This window comes from Centruroides sculpturatus, unplaced genomic scaffold (assembly GCF_000671375.1).
Source record: "Centruroides sculpturatus isolate CEXI.00-Female unplaced genomic scaffold, Cexi_2.0 scaffold23, whole genome shotgun sequence".
NCBI classification, from domain to species: Eukaryota; Metazoa; Arthropoda; class Arachnida; order Scorpiones; family Buthidae; genus Centruroides; species Centruroides sculpturatus.
Genome location: NW_019384313.1, coordinates 23,881 through 44,843, shown reverse-complemented (window position 1 = coordinate 44,843; position 20,963 = coordinate 23,881). Strand labels below are relative to the sequence as shown.

Sequence of the window (20,963 nt, the reverse complement as noted above, 5' to 3'; positions counted from 1 at the left end):
AATATATATATATTTTTTTCTTATAAAAAAAGCATTCGTTTCTGTTAAAGCCAAGGTGATGTGTGGCATTTATAAATGTTATACAGTGAAGTAATCCCCTTTTTTAGATTTTTTTAGAAAGGAGATTAAAGAAGGAAATGCATTTATTTTATCACGAAAAAATAAAATAATATTTAAAACTTCAAATCTGATTATCTCAAAAGAAATTCGAAAACTGGATCTGTGAAAGACCGTTTCTAACAGAGAAAGTATTCGTTCGGATGTCGTTCGATATGTTGAGATCAAAAGGTCTTGATGCGATCTGAAAATTCTTTATTCGACTTCAATTCCCTGACTCCCGTATGAAAACATCTTGGTATTTGTAAGAGATAAAAAATGAAAAGCGAGGAAACTACTTCTTTTTTCCATTCTAAAAAATATTTTGTGCTTGAAGTGATGAAGTTTTCCCATAGAGAATTATTCTTTTTTTCCCTTTTTTTTCAATGATCCAGTACAAAAATTCATATAGCTGAAATGCTTTATTTTATTCGAATATTCTTCATCTATTCGTTCTACTATACAAATAAAAATTTTAAAAATAAGCGTATAAAATAATATCCTAAAATATCAACGTATTACGTTTTAAATTATTCATCAAAAACATAAAAATACTATCGATTTTTTCATCAAATTTACTAAAAGCTAATTAAAATTTTAACTATAAAATTTAATTTTTCACTTTTTAAAGATATATATTAATTTTAAACATTCCAAGAATAATCTTAATATGCACTTATTTATTTTAATTTATTATATTAAATTATATTACATATATATATATATATTTTTCATCCCTAAATTCTTACTTATTCTATAACACTATAACGATTCCATTCATATATATTTTTCACTACATTACAACTTATTATTTTCCGTATTCTCTTAACAATACGAATAATTTCTTCTATAAAATTTAAATATAACAAAACAATTTTTATAAAATATTTTCTATCACATATAATTAACAATAACTCTTATTCATTAATAATTGATTTAAAAAAACGCAATTATAATAACGAATATACAAAAAAAATTCTGTTTTTAAATTTATTTAGTATAATAGAACCGGAAAATTCGTTTACAAATATTTTGAGCATCTGGCCTATCATAAAATATTATATTTATGTACTATATTACGGTATTTCTTTCAGAGTCCACTCTCCAACTTTCGCACTTCGTTCTTCTGAACAGTTATGAGAAGATCCAAGATGTCAAAGGTCAGATCAAACTTGGGTATGTGTATTGGAGTCCGCATGCCCGTCTGCAGTGATCAGTTGAGAGGCAGGAGTGTAGAACTGGAGGGGAAATGAAAATGGTTGAAGATTGTTGCTCCCTAGCAACTCCCTGTTGTACTGGTCACGGGAGAATGCTACATCAAAGAGGAAGTTGCTCTAAGCACCACAAAAGCGGCCGATTTTGTTGACACAGTAAGAATTAAAACAAACTCTACTATTGGCCGCAATAATTTATTTTAAATTTCGAAAAAGGCATTCCACATTATATATAATTTTTGACAGATTTTAGATAATTATTAACGTTAAATCTCTCTTTATAAATTCCGTATAAGCAGCTTATCGTAAGTAAAGTTGACTTACTTTTTAGTTATACACGAATATTATATGAAAAATAATTGACTTCTTAGAATTAACAATATAAAAAATAACTTTTTATCAATTTATGATAAGAATTTCTGCTAAAAATTAATACTTAAATATAATTTTTCAAGTCTAAAATATGAGAAATTTCGATTTAATTTTTAAAATATTTTACATTTAATTTACAATAATTTTCCTATAAACTAAATTTAATTTTCTGAATTCGTTATTTAACAACTTTTACATTTAATTTATCAATCCACACTTAAAATAATAATATATTTTTAAATTAATTTACAAGAAATTATAAAATAGAGCTGCCTATACGAAACTTAAGAGACAGATGATAGTAAAAAATAAAAAGATAATATATTTAAAAGTATATCTCTATATTTTTAATACATTTAATAAATTAATTATTTTTATTTTTAGATTTCATGCCAATAATATATATATAATAAGTCATACCTACAGAAGTGGATCATCCTAAATATTAAATATTGTAAAATTAATTTTACAACATTTAATATTTTTAATATAGAAAATATTATTGAAATTATTTTAAATTTTATTCAATAAAAAATTTATTATAAAATATATATATCCCAAACTTTCAAACTTTCTAAATTATATTAAAGCATTAATTTGTGTAATTCAATAATACTAGACTTTTTTACTACGTTTAAAAAAATCTACAATTGCAAAGTTTGCTAAATTTATTATAAAGAATTGAGCATAAATTATAGAATTAAATTTAAAATAAATTTCTAAATATTTATACGAATAATTGAGATTAGAATCGATAATATATTTACAAATTTTTTTAAATGTGATAGCTTAAATGTCAACTGGATGCACACATTACAAAAGTGGAATTTGTGTTCTCATGGTCGAAATTTTGATAAGATTAAGTAGACGGTTGGAAANAAGGAACACTATAATCATAATCATCCGCCATTTTGAAGCAACTAAGTTGGATATTTAAGGGAGTAATTTATGTTTGAATATAAAAATACAATGTTACATTATAAACAATTAAAAAATTACTTGAAAATAATTAATTTTATACATTTTTAGTCGCTTGAATTTCAATTTTTGTTGTGGATTGTAAAACTTTTTGCACTACTTAACAATTGTAAAATTTCAAATATTAATTTGAATTTTTTTACTGCTAAATATTTGGATGTAAATGTTTAATTTCCTTCTCTTTTCAGAAATTATGAGCTATTTTTATTTGTAAAAATAAACATTTCCGTGGAAAAATAATATTATCGATCAATATCAGTAAATTTTTCACTTGGAAGTGTAAAAATGTAATTTGTGTAAACATGAAAGGGAAAATACATGATACTTAAAGCTTATGCACATTTGAAAATACTTTTTCAGATCTAAATCACTATAAAACTTTAAATATTTGATGAAATTTTACGATTTTTCGGTTATTTTAGGTAAATATTTTATAGGTAATCATATTTTTAAATGTGATAGCTTAAATGTCAACTGGATGCACACATTACAAAAGTGGAATTTGTGTTCTCATGGTCGAAATTTTGATAAGATTAAGTAGACGGTTGGAAAATGCGGTAGTTGAAATTCTTAACTAGTTCCAAAAACTCATTTGAATACAGAATGTATTAAAAGACTAAAACTATCCGAGTTGAAAAGCGAAAACTTTTCTCCAAATCATTTTATGGTAGAGCGAATGCATCTTATCAACATTGTCGCAAATAATATAATTTAAATGATTTCGAGTAATAGTCACTAAATTATCGATTCTTAAAAGTTTGTTATCTCGTATAATACTTAAATATTTCTCCGAATAAATGTAACAATTATTCATTTACATATTATTTCTATTTTGGATCAATGTTTATATTTGTAATTCATAAATCACAACTCTGAAGGTATTGAACGGATAGGAAACGATGAAACTCTTCATTTGATTTATTTCAAAACAAAAATTCTTATAAATCATCAGTAAAAAGAAATTCCCAACACNTATTATTCTTAGTTTTTGTTAAAATATATCAACTTTGGAACCTTTTGTTAACGAAAATTTCGTGTTGATTCGGTAGGTTTTAATATAAAAATAACATTATTTTGTTATTCTGATATTAAATTTTTTTTAAATCGTTTAATTTTTTAAAAATATTTTAAAATAAGCGTAATATTACATTTACTCTACTTGTTAAATCTACTTGATCTTAACGAAAACATTTTAAAATATTTGAACACGTGCAAATAAAAACTTATCGAATTACACAAATTATCTTTCATAAAAATAAATTTGTTTAAAAAATCTCTATTCTATTTTTAATTTTTTAATAATTTAAAAATAATATACATTAAGTAAATTTTTTGTATTGTCTGAATATTAAATTAGTGATATTCAAACAATTAAATTAACGCCAAGATTTCACAAACTTTCATGAAATCTTGTTGAAAATTTCATATATGAAAATTTTTCAATTTTATCAAATTTTATAGAGTAGAATAATTTCACTTACCATCGCTATGTTGCAAGGAATTATAATAAATCTATCACTATATATAATTTAGTAATAAGAATTAAATATTTTAACTTTAAATTATATATAATTAACATGACTCGTATGGGGGAAGCTAAATGGATTAAAACCTTTATATTGTTTCTAACTTAAATTGTAAATAATAATTAATTCGGGAAGGTTATTGTGTATTATATTTCATATTTTACAATATTATTATGTTTTTTCTATGTTTATGTTTTGTTTATAATAAAAAATCAAAAATTTTCAGTGTAGTGTATGTGTCAAATTTACAGTTTTCTAATTTAGTATAAGGTGACTAATTTGATTTAACATTACATATTCCATACATATTACTAAGTAATTAGCTTATATGGTAATAATATGCTTATGTAATCTACTTAATATAATTAACTTGCATGCAAATTACATTCGCTAACTTAATGTGATTCGAATTATAATTTTCAATATACCCTAGCTGGCTCGAAATTACATCTGTTAGAGTTTTTTTTAATTAGAAGTTGCAAAATTATTCATATAAATTCAAATCAAAAGTGACTAAGACAATGGCAATTCTTCAACTTAACCATTTATCTTACTCTAAGCAGCTCATCATTTACGGTAAGATATTAATTTAAAGTATAATCATAGTTATAACAGATGCGTAACGAATTATAAGCACGAGGGGCATTTATTATACTTAACAAAAAGTGTCTATTAATATATAAAAACAATTGTCAAAATTACTTATCTTGATAGTTTTAAGTTCGATTTCATTAGTAAATTTTAAAAATTTTATTGAATTTATACATTTAATTCGTTATGGTTTCTGACAAAATACAGCATTATTTAATGTTTTTCTTATCGTAAACGTAAGAAATGAAAGGAGATTTATCATTATACTGTACTCTATTTGTCATCCTATCTTAACTAATTTTCTATATAATTTCCGAATTGCTCACTATCTCAAGAATTACTCATCGTAATAAAACGTGGCACTGCCTTGTTTCTGCACCTAAGGAACACTATAATCATAATCATCCGCCATTTTGAAGCAACTAAGTTGGATATTTAAGGGAGTAATTTATGTTTGAATATAAAAATACAATGTTACATTATAAACAATTAAAAAATTACTTGAAAATAATTAATTTTATACATTTTTAGTCGCTTGAATTTCAATTTTTGTTGTGGATTGTAAAACTTTTTGCACTACTTAACAATTGTAAAATTTCAAATATTAATTTGAATTTTTTTACTGCTAAATATTTGGATGTAAATGTTTAATTTCCTTCTCTTTTCAGAAATTATGAGCTATTTTTATTTGTAAAAATAAACATTTCCGTGGAAAAATAATATTATCGATCAATATCAGTAAATTTTTCACTTGGAAGTGTAAAAATGTAATTTGTGTAAACATGAAAGGGAAAATACATGATACTTAAAGCTTATGCACATTTGAAAATACTTTTTCAGATCTAAATCACTATAAAACTTTAAATATTTGATGAAATTTTACGATTTTTCGGTTATTTTAGGTAAATATTTTATAGGTAATCATATGAAACTGAAGGGGAAAAAATAGTAATGTAAGAAGAAATTTTTAAAGTGTAAGAAAAATAAGTTATAAATGGATTAAATAATGATAAAATATGTGGAAAATAATGATTTCGAATATATAAAATAATCTAAAATAGCATGAAAGTTAACGTGCATGTAGCTTCCGTTCCCAAAATTATACTTTCATTTTGTATAAATTACTACCAAATGTAATATTAAATTTCATAATTTTCATGCAAATTTATTCCTTTAAATATATTTCCTTACGGAATAATATAAATAAATAATTTTCATTAAACAAATAAATGAAAACTTACCCTCCCCCTTTCACCGTTTGGACCTCCTGTAACAGATAAGCGAACTTTTGTCTTCATAGCATCACACAGACTCATCTATGGAAAATTATAATTAATATTTAAATATAATTTTTAAAATATAGATTAAAAACTGTAACTTCAAGCTTTACTCTTTAATTATTCTTTATATTTTAATATTAAATTAATTTAAAGTTTAAACATCTGCTTTAGATCTAAAGTATTGATAGCATTTTAAGTTGTAACTACATAATTAAAATCGTTATAAATATAAATCATGTAAACCAATGTAAGTTTACTTGATTTATATTTATTATACAACTAGTAAATGTAAGTTTAATACAAAGATTAAACTTGAACATTTTAAAATAATTTATATTTTTCTAGTTAGAAAATTATTTGGAAGGATCAGGTGAGGATCAGCATCACTTATCATATCCATTCCATACTTGATTTTTAAAAATTTGGAATATTTTAGCATCTAATTTATCTAAAATAACAAATACTAAGCTATTTATTATAAATAAGTGGAATTTAAATAATTAAATTTACAGCAACAATTCTCATTTACTTTTATTATTAGTTTATCATACATAATTAAATTTATTTAATTCACTTTTCTATTTTTGGCCGTACAATGCGTTCTAACCAATATTATTTTATTATAAACGTATCCGTTCAAATTAAAATTTAATTCTAAAAAATATATATAAATAATCGAAATAAACTCATATTTTAAATTTTAGATAATCGATAAATAAAATATATACGTTGCGAGGAATTTAAAATTCTCCCCTCTTCTTAGAATTTGGTATTTAGAAGATTAAATTATAAAAGTTTCAATATTTATCATATTTTTGTAAACTTTCATTTCAGATATGAAATTTAATATAAATTATTTAATTGGACTGCAATTTTAAAAAGTTATAGAACTATAAATTTCCATTGTTTGTCCTTCATAAATCTCGAGAACCGTGTTAGATAGATAAATTTCGAGACCAGAGATGGAAAACGTAGTGGGACGATACCCTAAGTAACTACATATGAACTTCCGATCGCGACCGGAAATCACGTGATTTCAATTCAAAAATTTTCCCAAGAACAGAGTTACATAGATGACCAACAAGATTCTTGTTATCAGGAAAAGTGTGATATACAGGGGCAAGACACTACTAATTTGAGGTAGAAAGCATATATTTTAAATTAAATGAATTAAGAATATGAATAAAAATTGCAGCCCGGCATTGTGACGATGTCACAATACTTTTCGCTCGTTTTATATATAAACCGTATTAACGTTTACGAATTTTTAATTAAAATTAATAATTAACATATATACTAAACTAAAATTACAAAAAAGTGGTACAGTAAAATCTGTGTAAAACAGACTCAAATGAATATTTTTTCTCGGTTTAGTAAGGTTCAGTTTTGAATAGATTTTACTATATTTGATTTGTTTAAATATTCATTTAATCGATATTCTAGAGTAAAAATTTTAGATTTTTATGGATTTAATACTCTGCCAATATTTATATTCGCAGAGTAAATATATTTATATTTGTATTACGAAAGAGAATTCGATCTTATTGTTGTAGTTAATTCATTTATAGGAAGTTGTCTTTCTTTATTCTTTTATTATTTGCTTACCTTCGATCTAGTTGCTTCCAGGCGCGATTTGTAACAGAACTCGAGTAAAGCTACCACCATGGCAAACCCTAGGCCACCAATTAAGATATAGAAACATCCAGCCACATTACTTAATGTCAGTTCGTTCTGGGAGGATTCCTGTGAATAATACACAAAAGCCTCATTCATTTTCTTCAGATTTTAATAAATAATATTTTAAAAAATTATTTATTACAGTAGCAAACTAAAAAACAATAATAATAATGTTTAAAATATCACTTCTCTATTTTCTAATTGCTCTCCACTAAATCGAGAAATATTTTTATGAAAAAAATTTAAAAAATAAAGTATATAAAAGTGGGATAAGTTTAAAAAAAATAAACCAACCGAATTTATTTTTGTTTCAATTTGCTGATTAAAATTTGAAAACACATAATAAAAATCATAAAGTATAAAATAATGTAAGTAATAAATCATACCACCGTTATTTATAATTTAAGTATACATTAAATATATATATATATTTTATAATAATTTAAAAATAAAAACTTACTTTGCTGTCCCCGTTTCTACATTCACTTCTGTCATACCACCATTTATTTTCAAGTCGTGCCAAATCTCCTTTTTCTTTTCTTGATAAAACAGCTAGGTTTAACTGATTTCTATAAAATTATATATATACATATATAATTTTAAAATATATTTCCTATTATTTTATTCAATTACAATTACAAAATAAAATATATAAAATTGATACATTCAAAAGAGCAACCTTCAATAGTGTCTTCTTTTATATAAAGTGCTAGTGCTCTTCGCATAATTAAAAACTATTTTATTCTTAATTCATGCATTGACCATCTCACCCCCCCCTATTTGGCAATTTTCCCAAATTATCTCTTGCAAAAAATCCTTTTAATAATCTAAACATTTATTCTTTTCCAAGTTTACATATTCATAAATAACACGATACAAACTAAAACATTTTACATTATTTTTAGCATTTTTATAAATTTATATTTGCACTTAAAATTAAATTTTTTTATATTTGAAAAATGTAGGCTTAATTAAAGTAAATTTTAATACAAAATTTCGTACAAATTAATAACAGGAAGATGTCTTTTTTATATGTTTAATAAACATACAAAATATACAAACTATACTATATATTATACATGTAAAATATATATAAAATATATTATAAACATTTTTAATTCTAATAAAATAAATTGATATTTTTATTAAAAAAAATAATTAATGACACGTAAGCCATGAAAATATTCCCAATTAGAAATAATATAAAGGTATTTTCATCATTAAAATTCAGTGAAATAAAATAAACGATAAGTTACGATAATTTTCAGTCAACAAATACAATAAAACCTGTCTAAAACCTGCCAAAAAGGAAATTCAGTAGAGTACGGTTTCGATGTACACAGGTTTCATCGCATTATTTTTTTGTTAAGCAGAAATTTTTATTATTAAAATGATATTTATAGAAAGAAAATTATTAATTGTAAAATTTTACTGAATTAAATACTTTTCGATAAGTTTTACTGGAGATAGTGTAATGTTTTATGTATCATTAATTATTTTTTTGGTTGAGCAAGGTTATTTATTTTCGTATAATCTGCTCAAATATAATTTATTCATCAGAAAAATAACGTTATATTGATACTGATGTTATGATTCAGAAACCATCATCATTTTTCGGTTCTAAGTCATTCATTTTTATTATGTTACGTCTATGAATAAAATAATCACGTCCAAAAAACAAATCGAAAATAAACAGAAATTTTATTTTTATTGGAAAAGAAACATGAAATAATCTAATGTTTTTAATGTAATTTATTTCAAAAATTACAAGGATATGATGTCTAAAGGTTCTAATATTCGAATCAGTATATTTCATTTAAATTTTTGTTTAAGGAAAAAAACACACAAAAAAATTACGTTTAGAAAAGTAGAAAACGTTGTATTTTTTACTTAAAATAAAGAATAATCAACTTAATGCATTCTTTTAACTTAGGTTTATTTATATTTATTTTTTTTATAAAAACGTTTAAAAATTTAATGTTTTTATCTTAAATTTTTCACGAACGAAATTATGTCCATTTAAAAAATATACAAAAGTTTCTTGGTTCGTAATTAAACAAGCTCCCGAGACACGCAAAGTAAAGTAAAGTATGGATAAAATAGAGTATTTATATACTTTGAAATTCTAAAAATATCCTCACCTTATTTCGGAACCTAAAGGAGTTGCTACACCATAGCCTTTTGCATCTAAATTCCTGCCTACCTTCATGGTATCGCAGGGTTGCCTTTCGTTTATGTAATCATTCTTTGTGGATTCGATCAGAATAGCATATTTCCCTTTAGATTCCCTCACCCTTTTTATTCCATCTTTATATGATGTAACAAAAACATGCTTTCTAGATTTCATAAACTCCCACATTCGGGCGTACACCGCAATTTTGGATCTCTAAAAATGCATCCATTCAAAAGAAAAATTACATGTATATAAATAAAAAATTACTCAANTTTCAGTAAAAATATTATGTAATAAATTTAATATATCTCTAGATACTAAACATGTAAGTTTTTACACACGATATTTCCCATTAGGGAGATTAAATTTTATTTGCTCATTTGATTGCTTGTAAAATTATCAGAGAATATTTAATTTATCTTTAGCTTCGGCATCTTCTCGTATATTCAATCACGAAGTAGATGCTTTGTTTACCATTTGATTATCTTTTACTCAATCAAATATATTGGGAAGGTGCATCTAGAAGGTAAGACGGGCCATTATACATAAAAAGGTGCCGCTTACCCCGCAGCGAGATAAATAATTGCTGTTAAGCGAACAAGAATTGGGTAGACGTGGAAATCGAATCCGGACTCTTTACTCTTTGGCAATAAAAAAGACAGAAAATGGGAGAGAGGCTAAGAGAGAGGGAAATAAAGAAGTATTTTTGATTGTAGGAAAATTTGACCATGCATAAAAGTGATTATAAATTAGAAAATCTTAGTTTATAAGATTAAATTATGCAAGAATTATATGATAGATTATATTATTATGTTACATTTATTAAAAGTATGTAGAGGAATCAAACCTTAAAAAAATCCTGTGTGGAAGAGTCTATGAGTGTACCATATTCGACTTCGGTCTGTTTGGCCAAATCGTCTGCCGAATTGATGGGAGTTACCATTCTCTCAACAGTTAGAAAGGCAGCCAAATTAGCAGTATAAGAAGATATGACGATTAAGGTGAAAAACCACCAAACACTACCAACAATACGACCCGATGTAGACCTAGAAAATATAAATATCTTATCAGAAATATTAAACTGATACTGATGTATAATATTCAATACAATCCAACAAAGTCAATTATATGTCTAGCGATACGAGAGACAAAATTAAATATTAAATAACGTCATGTTTAAGTAGCAAAGCAAATATTTATCTAATTCTGTTTCTAGACGTCCTTACGAGCTTAGGAATGATGGATGTATTGTCTACGGCTCTATACATTGCTCCTGATAGGATAAGGAAGTTGGAGATACACTAGATCTCTAGATCAGTATATCATTAGATATCTTTCAATGTTGATCAATGTCGGTTGGATTTCTTGTATTATTTGGTAAGGCTCTTTATTACTGGGATTTATCGATCGCTTTTACATCAAAAATTCTATATTCTACTTTGTAGGATGATGCTCCTCATCCCAGCTTCTGTTTATTTTTTCTATCTTTACATTAAATAAAAAAATGAACTGTTTAAAGAAGTTTAAATCTTCATGAATAATTTTTTAGTATTTATGAAATTTAAATGTCATATTAATTTCTTTTATAATTACATCTTTAAAATATAGAATAGTTCACGTAACACTGAAGAAAATTACTGTTAATAATCACGGTATTTTATATAAATGTATATAATATAAAATCTTTATATACAAGTAAAAGTTATTGTAATATAGTTAACAATGCTGGACTGTAATTTTAAATCCTAATTTTAACTTATTTAATTTAAAATATATGCTCTCCATCTCAAATTAGTAGTGTTTTGCTCCTGTACGTTATACTTTTCCTGATAACAAGAATCTTGCCGGTCATCTATGTAACTCTGTTCTGGGGAAAATTTTTGAATTGAAATCAGGTGATTGCCAGTCTAGACTGGAATTCTTATATAGTTAATCGTGACTTCCTACCCTTAAGCTCTCATATTTAGTCTCGAATTTTATCTAACTAACACTGATTTCGAGATTCAGGAAGAACGACAGTGAGGATTTATAGGTCTACAATTTTTTCAAATTGCATCCCAATAAGATAAAACTTTAAAAATTCTGCCGTAAAATACTTTTTTATTCATTGAATATTACTATTGAGCACCGTTAAAACTAGCCGAAGTTTCACAAAAACCTGACGTCACTAACATCATCACGTACCACATTATTTACTATTAGAAAATCGCTATTGGATGACGAAGACAAAGATTTCTCTAGAAGACAGGCTAATAAATAAGAATATTACTTTAAATAAATACATTTTTTACTATTAGAAGGAAAGAATTATTTGAAGACATCAAGCCATTACATCACACAGAATAAAAAAAACCTGCACACCCATTTAATACGTGACTCTATTTAAATACTAATTATATTCACGTATCACGAAAAGCAATCTCATAAATCATTATGGGAAACGCATTAATTCATCCGCATGCATCTTTTAATTAGTAGATAAACGACTCTTAAAATATTCAAATCTGAAATCATAACGAATGTAATAATATTCATTCTTGCGTATTTTCCAAATGCCCGTTACAGCTTGAGATTCAACAGTGTATGAAGTGCATCCGATTCAATGTTTTACTACAACATTTAAATTATTCTAAGAGAATGAATCTGATTAAGGCAGACAGCGTGCAACCCGAGAAACTACTTTTCTAAGTTATAATTAGATGGCTTCTCTAATGTTGCGTAATTACTTTGTAATGTAACTACGTCACAATTGTGGATTTATAGCATTTATATCTTCGATTTACGTGATTAGAATCAATAAATTCATGCAAATTATTACGAATAATCATAATGTCAAAGGTCATGTTTTAATTTCTTTCTTATAATTCTACTTTAAAATTACTTTTCATATTTTTTTTCTTTTACATTTCCAATTTTATAATTGGTTCTATCAGTTTAGAANGTTTATTAAATAATTTCAATAAAATTAATGAAAATTAAAATTTTACATTATTATTGTTATTATTATTTTAATAATATTTAATGAAGAGAAAATGTATGAAAATGTTAAAAAAGCTTATTAAAATTTAATAATATAAATTAATTAAAGTTTTATTTATTTTAATAATTATTATTACTTATTTACAAAATTATATATATTATAAAATAACTTATACTCGTTATTATACGTATATATAATTATATAAAATTAGATTTTTTAAATAATCAAATTAGGAGATTTTCTTTCGTCGTCGTTGATAATATATAAATGGAAATATTAAAAATTTTATGTTTTTTCTTCTTAATTTTCGTATGCATTTTATTAAAATTTAGTTTATTAACTTTAAGAATTATAAGGTAATTTATTATTTCAGTAAAAATATTATGTAATAAATTTAATATATCTCTAGATACTAAACATGTAAGTTTTTACACACGATATTTCCCATTAGGGAGATTAAATTTTATTTGCTCATTTGATTGCTTGTAAAATTATCAGAGAATATTTAATTTATCTTTAGCTTCGGCATCTTCTCGTATATTCAATCACGAAGTAGATGCTTTGTTTACCATTTGATTATCTTTTACTCAATCAAATATATTGGGAAGGTGCATCTAGAAGGTAAGACGGGCCATTATACATAAAAAGGTGCCGCTTACCCCGCAGCGAGATAAATAATTGCTGTTAAGCGAACAAGAATTGGGTAGACGTGGAAATCGAATCCGGACTCTTTACTCTTTGGCAATAAAAAAGACAGAAAATGGGAGAGAGGCTAAGAGAGAGGGAAAGAAAGAATGAGAAAGAGAGAGAGGGCGGGAGATAAGCCAGAGACAAACAGAGAAGAAAGATAGGGGAAGAGGGATAAGAGAGACAAAGAGGCAAAAGAGGAGGAGGAGGAGGAGAGAGAGAGAGAGAGAGAGACAGACAGACAGACAGACAAGAAGAGACAGGTAGGAAAGAGGAATGAAGGACAGACAGAGAAGAGAGAGGGGACGAGAGAAGAGAACGACAGAAAGCACGAGCGAGGGAGAAAGAGAGAGAATATTCTATCACCTTAAAATATATATTTTTATTGTGTTCTAGAAGATTGGCTTCACATAACCTTTTATAGTATTTATAACGCCCATTCACATAAATGAAAGCTTAATATTTTTTTTTGATTTAGTAGAAGAGAATAATTTAGAATAAATTATCGCTAGAGCAATTCTTTCGATTGGAACCGTTTTCTATACATATGTATCATTTAGGTCACCTTGCCAACAACAGGAACTTTGAAATATTCATGTAGGCATTTATGAAATATTCAATTTTGATATTGAGCTAGTGGATTTTAGGACGAGAATAAGCATTCTAAATGTACGAATAATAGAATAAAAGGCGAAGAAATGGAAAAGTTTGATAATCTTTTTTTAGAATAAATGAATCGTGCCGAGAGTAAAAATTTTTCTCTCCTTGTTAGTTAAGGCTTTATATAGAAAGTAAGAGTTTTTTTATAGAAAAAAAATACAACTTCAGTTATCATATTTTAAAAAAATGGAATTAGAGAAATTGAAAAACTGATTATCTTTCCAATCGCTTACATAGCTTAACGAAAGTGTCAGTTATTTTCCTTTTCCTAATCTTAATATAGAAAAGAAAAGTACTTGACAGCTTCAATCACAGTCATTTTGAGAGATGGAGATACGTAAAATACGCATATTTTCTGACATACCGAATTAGAAGTTGTCACTTATACTTTTCTTTATTTAAATACGAAAAATTTAAATAAAAATATTGAAAAAATGTAACATCTCTGGTGACATTTTAATCTCTAATTACAATAATATTCATTAATTTTCCATTTTTAGTAATAAAAGAATTTTCAACTCCTAGATCAAAAAGTTAAAAAATGTTTTAATATTAAAAATACAATAATTAATTTCCGATTTTTAATTATTATTGATAATAAAATTAAATACTAATTTCAACAGTAGTTCCATTTTGATATTAATTAGTCATTTATTAAAGAAAATGATAAAAAAATTTTTATAAATGTCTAATTACTACCAATAAATTTGCAAAGAGATCTGTAATTTAATCTCAAAATTTAAATTTTTAAATTATATTTATACATCTCTTGCAATTATAGTTATAAATTAGATAATATTTAATTTAATTTTATACATAAATGCGACAGAGGTAGCGGTAAAAGTTTTTATTTTAATTTGAATTTATTCTAATTATAATACATAAACACTTTTTGAAAACTATATTTTAATAGATATTTTAAATTTTTTAAATACATTTTCTAGCAATTTTATTTCCGTTTATATCACGAGAAACAGGAATTTTGTGAGACAGAATTAAATTACTTATCACAAATCATTAAAATAGACTTATGTACAAAACTTATTTTTTTGAGAAGATACGAAGTTGTAGTATTTTATTGTTTATTATTTGATAAAAATATATCAATCCTTCAGATATTTTGTTACAATTTGGAAGTATAATCATGCATGATTGTAGAGAAATCGTCAATTTTTTCCTAAGTGCCATTGAAGTTTCAAATAATGCAAACTCAAAAATTAAATATTGCACGGGAGAAATGCCGAGTAGATGGCTTTTAGGAAGACTTTACACATGAAACTGGCCCCTATTTAGGTGTTAGATACGTGAAAAGTTCAGTAAACTCTACGTGGCTAGCACGTTGGTGAGCTCGTAGATAAAGTTGTATGATGTAGATAAAGATTGTAGATAAAATTATATGTTGCAAATTTAGATAATGTGTTGGCTATTTTATAAGTTTGTGTGATAAAAACTTCTACATATATCATACAAAATTCCTTTTGTTTAAGAGAAACTGTGAATGACATGATTAATTTTAAGAAAAATATTTCTTTTCTTAAACAAAATATTTACGTATGCTGAATATTTTATTTTTAAAAATTTGAGAGAAATATATCTTTATATTATTGCTTATATTTCATTTGTAATTATTAAATTTATCTTTGTTAATGTGTTAATGATACATGCAAACAAAACTGAATAAAATCTAAAATTTTATAACAAGAAATTAACAGTTCCTAATTATTAAACTTGTTTAAGTAAATAAACATAACTTGGAAAATATTCGATACTTAACAATAGAATTGTTTAATTAATTTTCAATCTGAAGTTAATTTCGCTCATTAATGATAATATTAACATCATTTATTTAATGCGTAATTGTTAATAATAACGTTGTTGTGTAGAACAGATTCTATTGTTTACCCTTCAATAAATATTCTTAAACTTTGAAAGTATCGTCATTTATAAGCATACTTTGACACAAAATTGTATAATTTTAAGTATATATTTTTAAAATAAATATATAATTAAGCATATTAAACAAAAATTCACATGCGAATATATCGTTTATTTAATTGTCATCTGCCTATCATCCACATCAATTGAATCATCTGAACACGCTAAATTTGTTAAGAATTTTTGATTAAATTTAAAATAATTAAATAATTTGATTAAAAAGTAATATAAATTCCATTCCAATTGGACTATTTCTGTTTTGTTTCTTTCTTTATCGAATTTTAAATAGGAAATAATGGAGAGAATGAAGGAGTGGTTCTTTTAATTTCTGAGTCACGATATTTTACGTTCTTCCTAAAAGTGTTTATCGTTTGTTATATTTTAAAAAACTCTTCATGCAATAAGTTCATTTTGAACCAGAAATTTCGGCAGCACATTCGTGACATCGATACTACGCCCTTCATAAGAGAAGCAATTATCGAGTTGCCTGTTGCCTTTTTTTATATCCGAAGCTATTTTTATCTTTCAGTAAGTCTTAATGGCATTTCTTGAAATTTATTTTGAATTATTAAAATGTTCGAATATCTAAATTTTTTTTATATTTAAGACAGAAAGTAAGTCTACTTTATAGCCTACTTTGTATAGGATAACTGGAGAGCTTCCTCTATTTATTATAGAATAGTCATAACATAAATAGTATTTATGATTACTTTATAAATAAATCAGATACATCGATAGTTTTATTACCTTCGGAAGTAGTACAGCACTAAACGAAAACAATAGCATTCAATGTAACTATTAAATATATTATAACTAATATATAGAAAAAAATTAGATTATTCTTATTCAATTTATTGCTAGAGAAAATATTGAACTGTGTATATAAATAATAGAAGAATTGAGATTGCATTTTCTCTTTCCAGTACATGTAAAGTAGAAGAAACGTTATTAAAGTTTATCATTGAACATGTACCGGAAACAACATGAGATAATATAAAGTCATTTAAAATTCTCATTAAATACTTTATTCATATATAAAAGGAGAAGAATAAAAAGCATAAAATAGATTTATTTTTTATTCCTCTCTTTTGATCGATGATTCTTCCATTAAGGGACATTGTATAGTGCCACCTTAGTGACATAGCCCTCTATCTTACTACAATGACCGTTCCTCTGGGGTCACTAAACTCGTGCGAGTTCAAACGGTGTCGGCCCCTCCAACGAATGACATTTTCTTTCGATGTTCTATTCATCTATGACAAAGAACAGTAATGCTTTCTTTTTTCCCAATGATAAATTGAAGTTACTTGATTGTCATCAAAATTCACTACTAGAATTTTTTTAAAGAAATTTATCAGAAATAATATTCCACTAACATCTGTTATCAACGTAAAATACCCGAAAAATTGTAGTGAATTTATTTTGTAAGCATTAATCAATTATGATATATTTGTAATAATATCAAACTAATATTAGTTCACTGGTTGAATAAAAATTGCTAGTTTATTTTATACAATTTTCCAACGTAACATTCGCATTATTTTATATTTTATCAGATCATCGACGATAAAAACTATATTTGTATCCTTATTTTGAAACCGAAATTTTACCTCTCAGGAACCAGAGAACAATAATCGTAGTATACGATCAGAGAGATACTTTACTCCTTAGAATGTGAATAAAAATAAATAATGTGGTATAGAATATCATAAAAATTAAATTTAAACAGCCATAATTTATCAAAATTGTCAATTTATGATAAAATCTTTGCATTTTTTAGATCATATTAATGTTTAAAGTGCAGTTTAAAAAAACAACATTAACATTACCTGGGACAGATATCGCAGCCTTGCTGCATGAAAGCTCCGAGAGCAAACCATAGACTGTTGTAAAAGGAAAAGTCGTTGGTGGCACTAGGACCCATGAAACCTTCTTCGAAGCGCCATTCTTGTGCGGAAAATCGACTGACGAGAAATAAGACAACGGATACACCGACATATGCAAAGATAATGCACATCCAGATTTCTTCGGAAAGTGGATTCATGAAAGAAAATACCCCCGGTTTTTTCTTCATTGGTTTTTTTATCATAATGCTGATTCCCAAGGACATAAACGGTTTAGTAAAGTCTATAACTCTTTCTCTAGCTGAAGTAATAGTTAAAGGTGCAATTGCTATATCCGCTTCCTACAAATAAAAATTTATTTTATATTAATAACAATATTTTTCAATTGTCTCTAAATTAGCCAAGTTATTTATAAGTATTATAATTTTGAATATGTTAAGATATGGAAACGTGTATCTACAGTTTATTATAAAATATTTGTATTATTTATATTTATGTTTAGTAGGCCTATACCTTATTAACTATTCAGAGAAATTATTAATGTTATTTTTTCTAAATTTATTTATTTTTAGTTCCTTTTATTATCTAATTTTACAAATATAGTTCTTATTAATTTTAATTATGTTTGCATAGAAAAAATTAAGGAAAATTTCCATTACAAAAAAGCATATTTTCTTCTCATTCAATGCTAAGTAATGTATTTTTTAAACAATTTTAATAAAATAATAAATTAAAATTTAATATAATACATGGTTCTTATTTATACGATTTTAAAATAAATATTGAATATAATGTATGCAGTTTAATTAGTAATTTCATTAAATATTTTTAACTTTAACATTCAAATAATTATTTTAAAATTATGTCACTATTTTCTTCATAATTGAATTTAGAAGTTATATTTCATGCTCAGTACGTATTCTACTAAATTTTGTTTCATTAAATTTATATTCATTGATGTGTTTCGTGAGATTTTCCTCTTAATTTTAACAATATACTATCAGCATTCTAGTAATGCACGAAACTTATTATATTTATTATCTTTATATTGCTTAATAAGTTAAAAGCAACATTCTAAAACATTCTGATGCTATATTTTATTCGTTTATATAATTTATAACTAATAATTTCTATAGAGAAAAACATGCATCATTCACTTCTCGCGTATGCAGCTCGACTGTAATATCAATAAGTTAGACAGAGAAGTATGATTTACAGGAGTAAACTAAACAATTAAAGATTTATCTTCTAGTGAAAAATGCACACAAATTTCTCTATTATATTGAAAATCTTATCTTGAAAAATTTAATAATTTGTTAAACTATTCATTAATTCTCTAATTTCATAAAAAAAAACTGCATTAAGATATCTGCTGAAATCCTAATTAATCTAAAATAGAAAAAGTGATTATCGAGGGATTTCGGTGTGCTCGCTTCCGAATGGTAGCCATTCGTTTAATATTATCGTAGCCAAGTTAGAATGCCGCTTTGCTCACAGCTAATATCCCAGCGGAAAAGCAGACTTCGATCATATATCACTTCCAGACGTTAAGCTGACAAGAAGCGAATATTTCCTCCCGCTTCTATTCCTTATTTTCCATTATTGAACTTGAGTTCCATATTTTAAGCTTTTAGTTTAAATCCTTTGTTTTTACTCGTGTATTTTTATTATTTTTAAAAGGAATATTATGTAATTAATTAACATAGCTAATAAATAAATTAAAATCTATTCAAAACGGAACCTTAATAAAACGGAAACATAACTCTAAACGGGTAGAATTCTTTGTTAAGCAAAAATTTCTGTATTAAAAAAACCGGTTTAAAACAGAAACCTAAAAAAATATTCGGTACCATGCGAGTCCGGTTTATACAGGTTTTACTGTATCTGATATTATTATATTAAAATACATTTTTCACGAAGGAGATGATAATTTTAAAGAAAATGGATAATTTATTCGATATAAAAAAATAAATTTCCTATCGATATTGAAAAGTTTGTATATATTATTATGTAAAAATAATATATTTTACTGCTATATATATTATTAATATTTTATTTTAATATCAACTCGTTATTTTATACTCCACTTCAGTAGTAGATAGATAGAGTTTCCAGTGTTTGTTACTCATTGATTAGACGTAGGAAAAAATAAATAAAACTCATATTATGACTTTAAACTGCAGGGAAAAATCATTTGAGCACGAAATAGCTTTCAGAAAAGATTATCGAAAAAAAAAGAAAAAAAAACCAAGTAAATCCTTAAAAATTTAAACTTGAATTAGTTTAAAAGTTAAAAACGGAAAGATATAAAATTGTATAAACAATTCTATAAAGTAATGTTATTCCTCCCATTCATTTGAATATTCTATTTCCTTTCCGAGAAACGAATAAGGCTATTTTTGCGTGACTGAAAAGGGGGAAAAACTAATAGATGGTTGAGAGAATAATATTACTTTAGATAAATATGTTACACGCTTTATACGCTGCATAAATAAAAATTCGTATCAGATATATGGCAAAAATATTTGAAATTTCAATAAAAAAATGTGCAAACAATACCAAGAGAAGTTATTCTTTATGTTATTTCTTTTTAGATATTGTAGCCTCTGATATCGTCTTTGTAGTTGAAACAATCATTACATATGTTGTTCATACAAAGTTTTCAATATTCACTAGTAAAAAATAATATGCCCTTTTATAGAATATTCGAACCAAATTATATTTTTATTTTTGTTTTATTTGGAAATAAAAATATATTATAAGGTTTTATGGGATATGTGAAATAAATTCTTCAATATTATGTACAGTTAACACGTATTGGATGATTTTATGTAAATGTACTACTAATAATAAAGCATTCGAGTTGAGTTTATTTTGTATCTTGTAAGACGATTGGTATAATAATTTCCACTTATGCTTTGTTTAAGCAACGTATTACGACGTTTATTGT

General features: G+C 25.1%; 1 protein-coding gene across 1 annotated transcript; it reads right to left on the bottom strand.

Annotated features, from left to right (window-relative positions):
- Nucleotides 1–1,045: 1,045 nt before the first annotated feature.
- LOC111622499 (glutamate receptor 4-like) lies at nt 1,046–18,354 on the bottom strand (the record flags this gene model as incomplete). The annotated part of the gene is made up of 8 exons (XM_023364893.1): nt 1,046–1,334; nt 4,142–4,146; nt 6,019–6,093; nt 7,663–7,800; nt 8,195–8,303; nt 9,876–10,120; nt 10,755–10,953; nt 17,999–18,354. Coding segments are annotated over 8 exons (1,152 nt in total), but the record flags the coding sequence as incomplete, so codon positions are not given.
- Nucleotides 18,355–20,963: the final 2,609 nt, after the last annotated feature.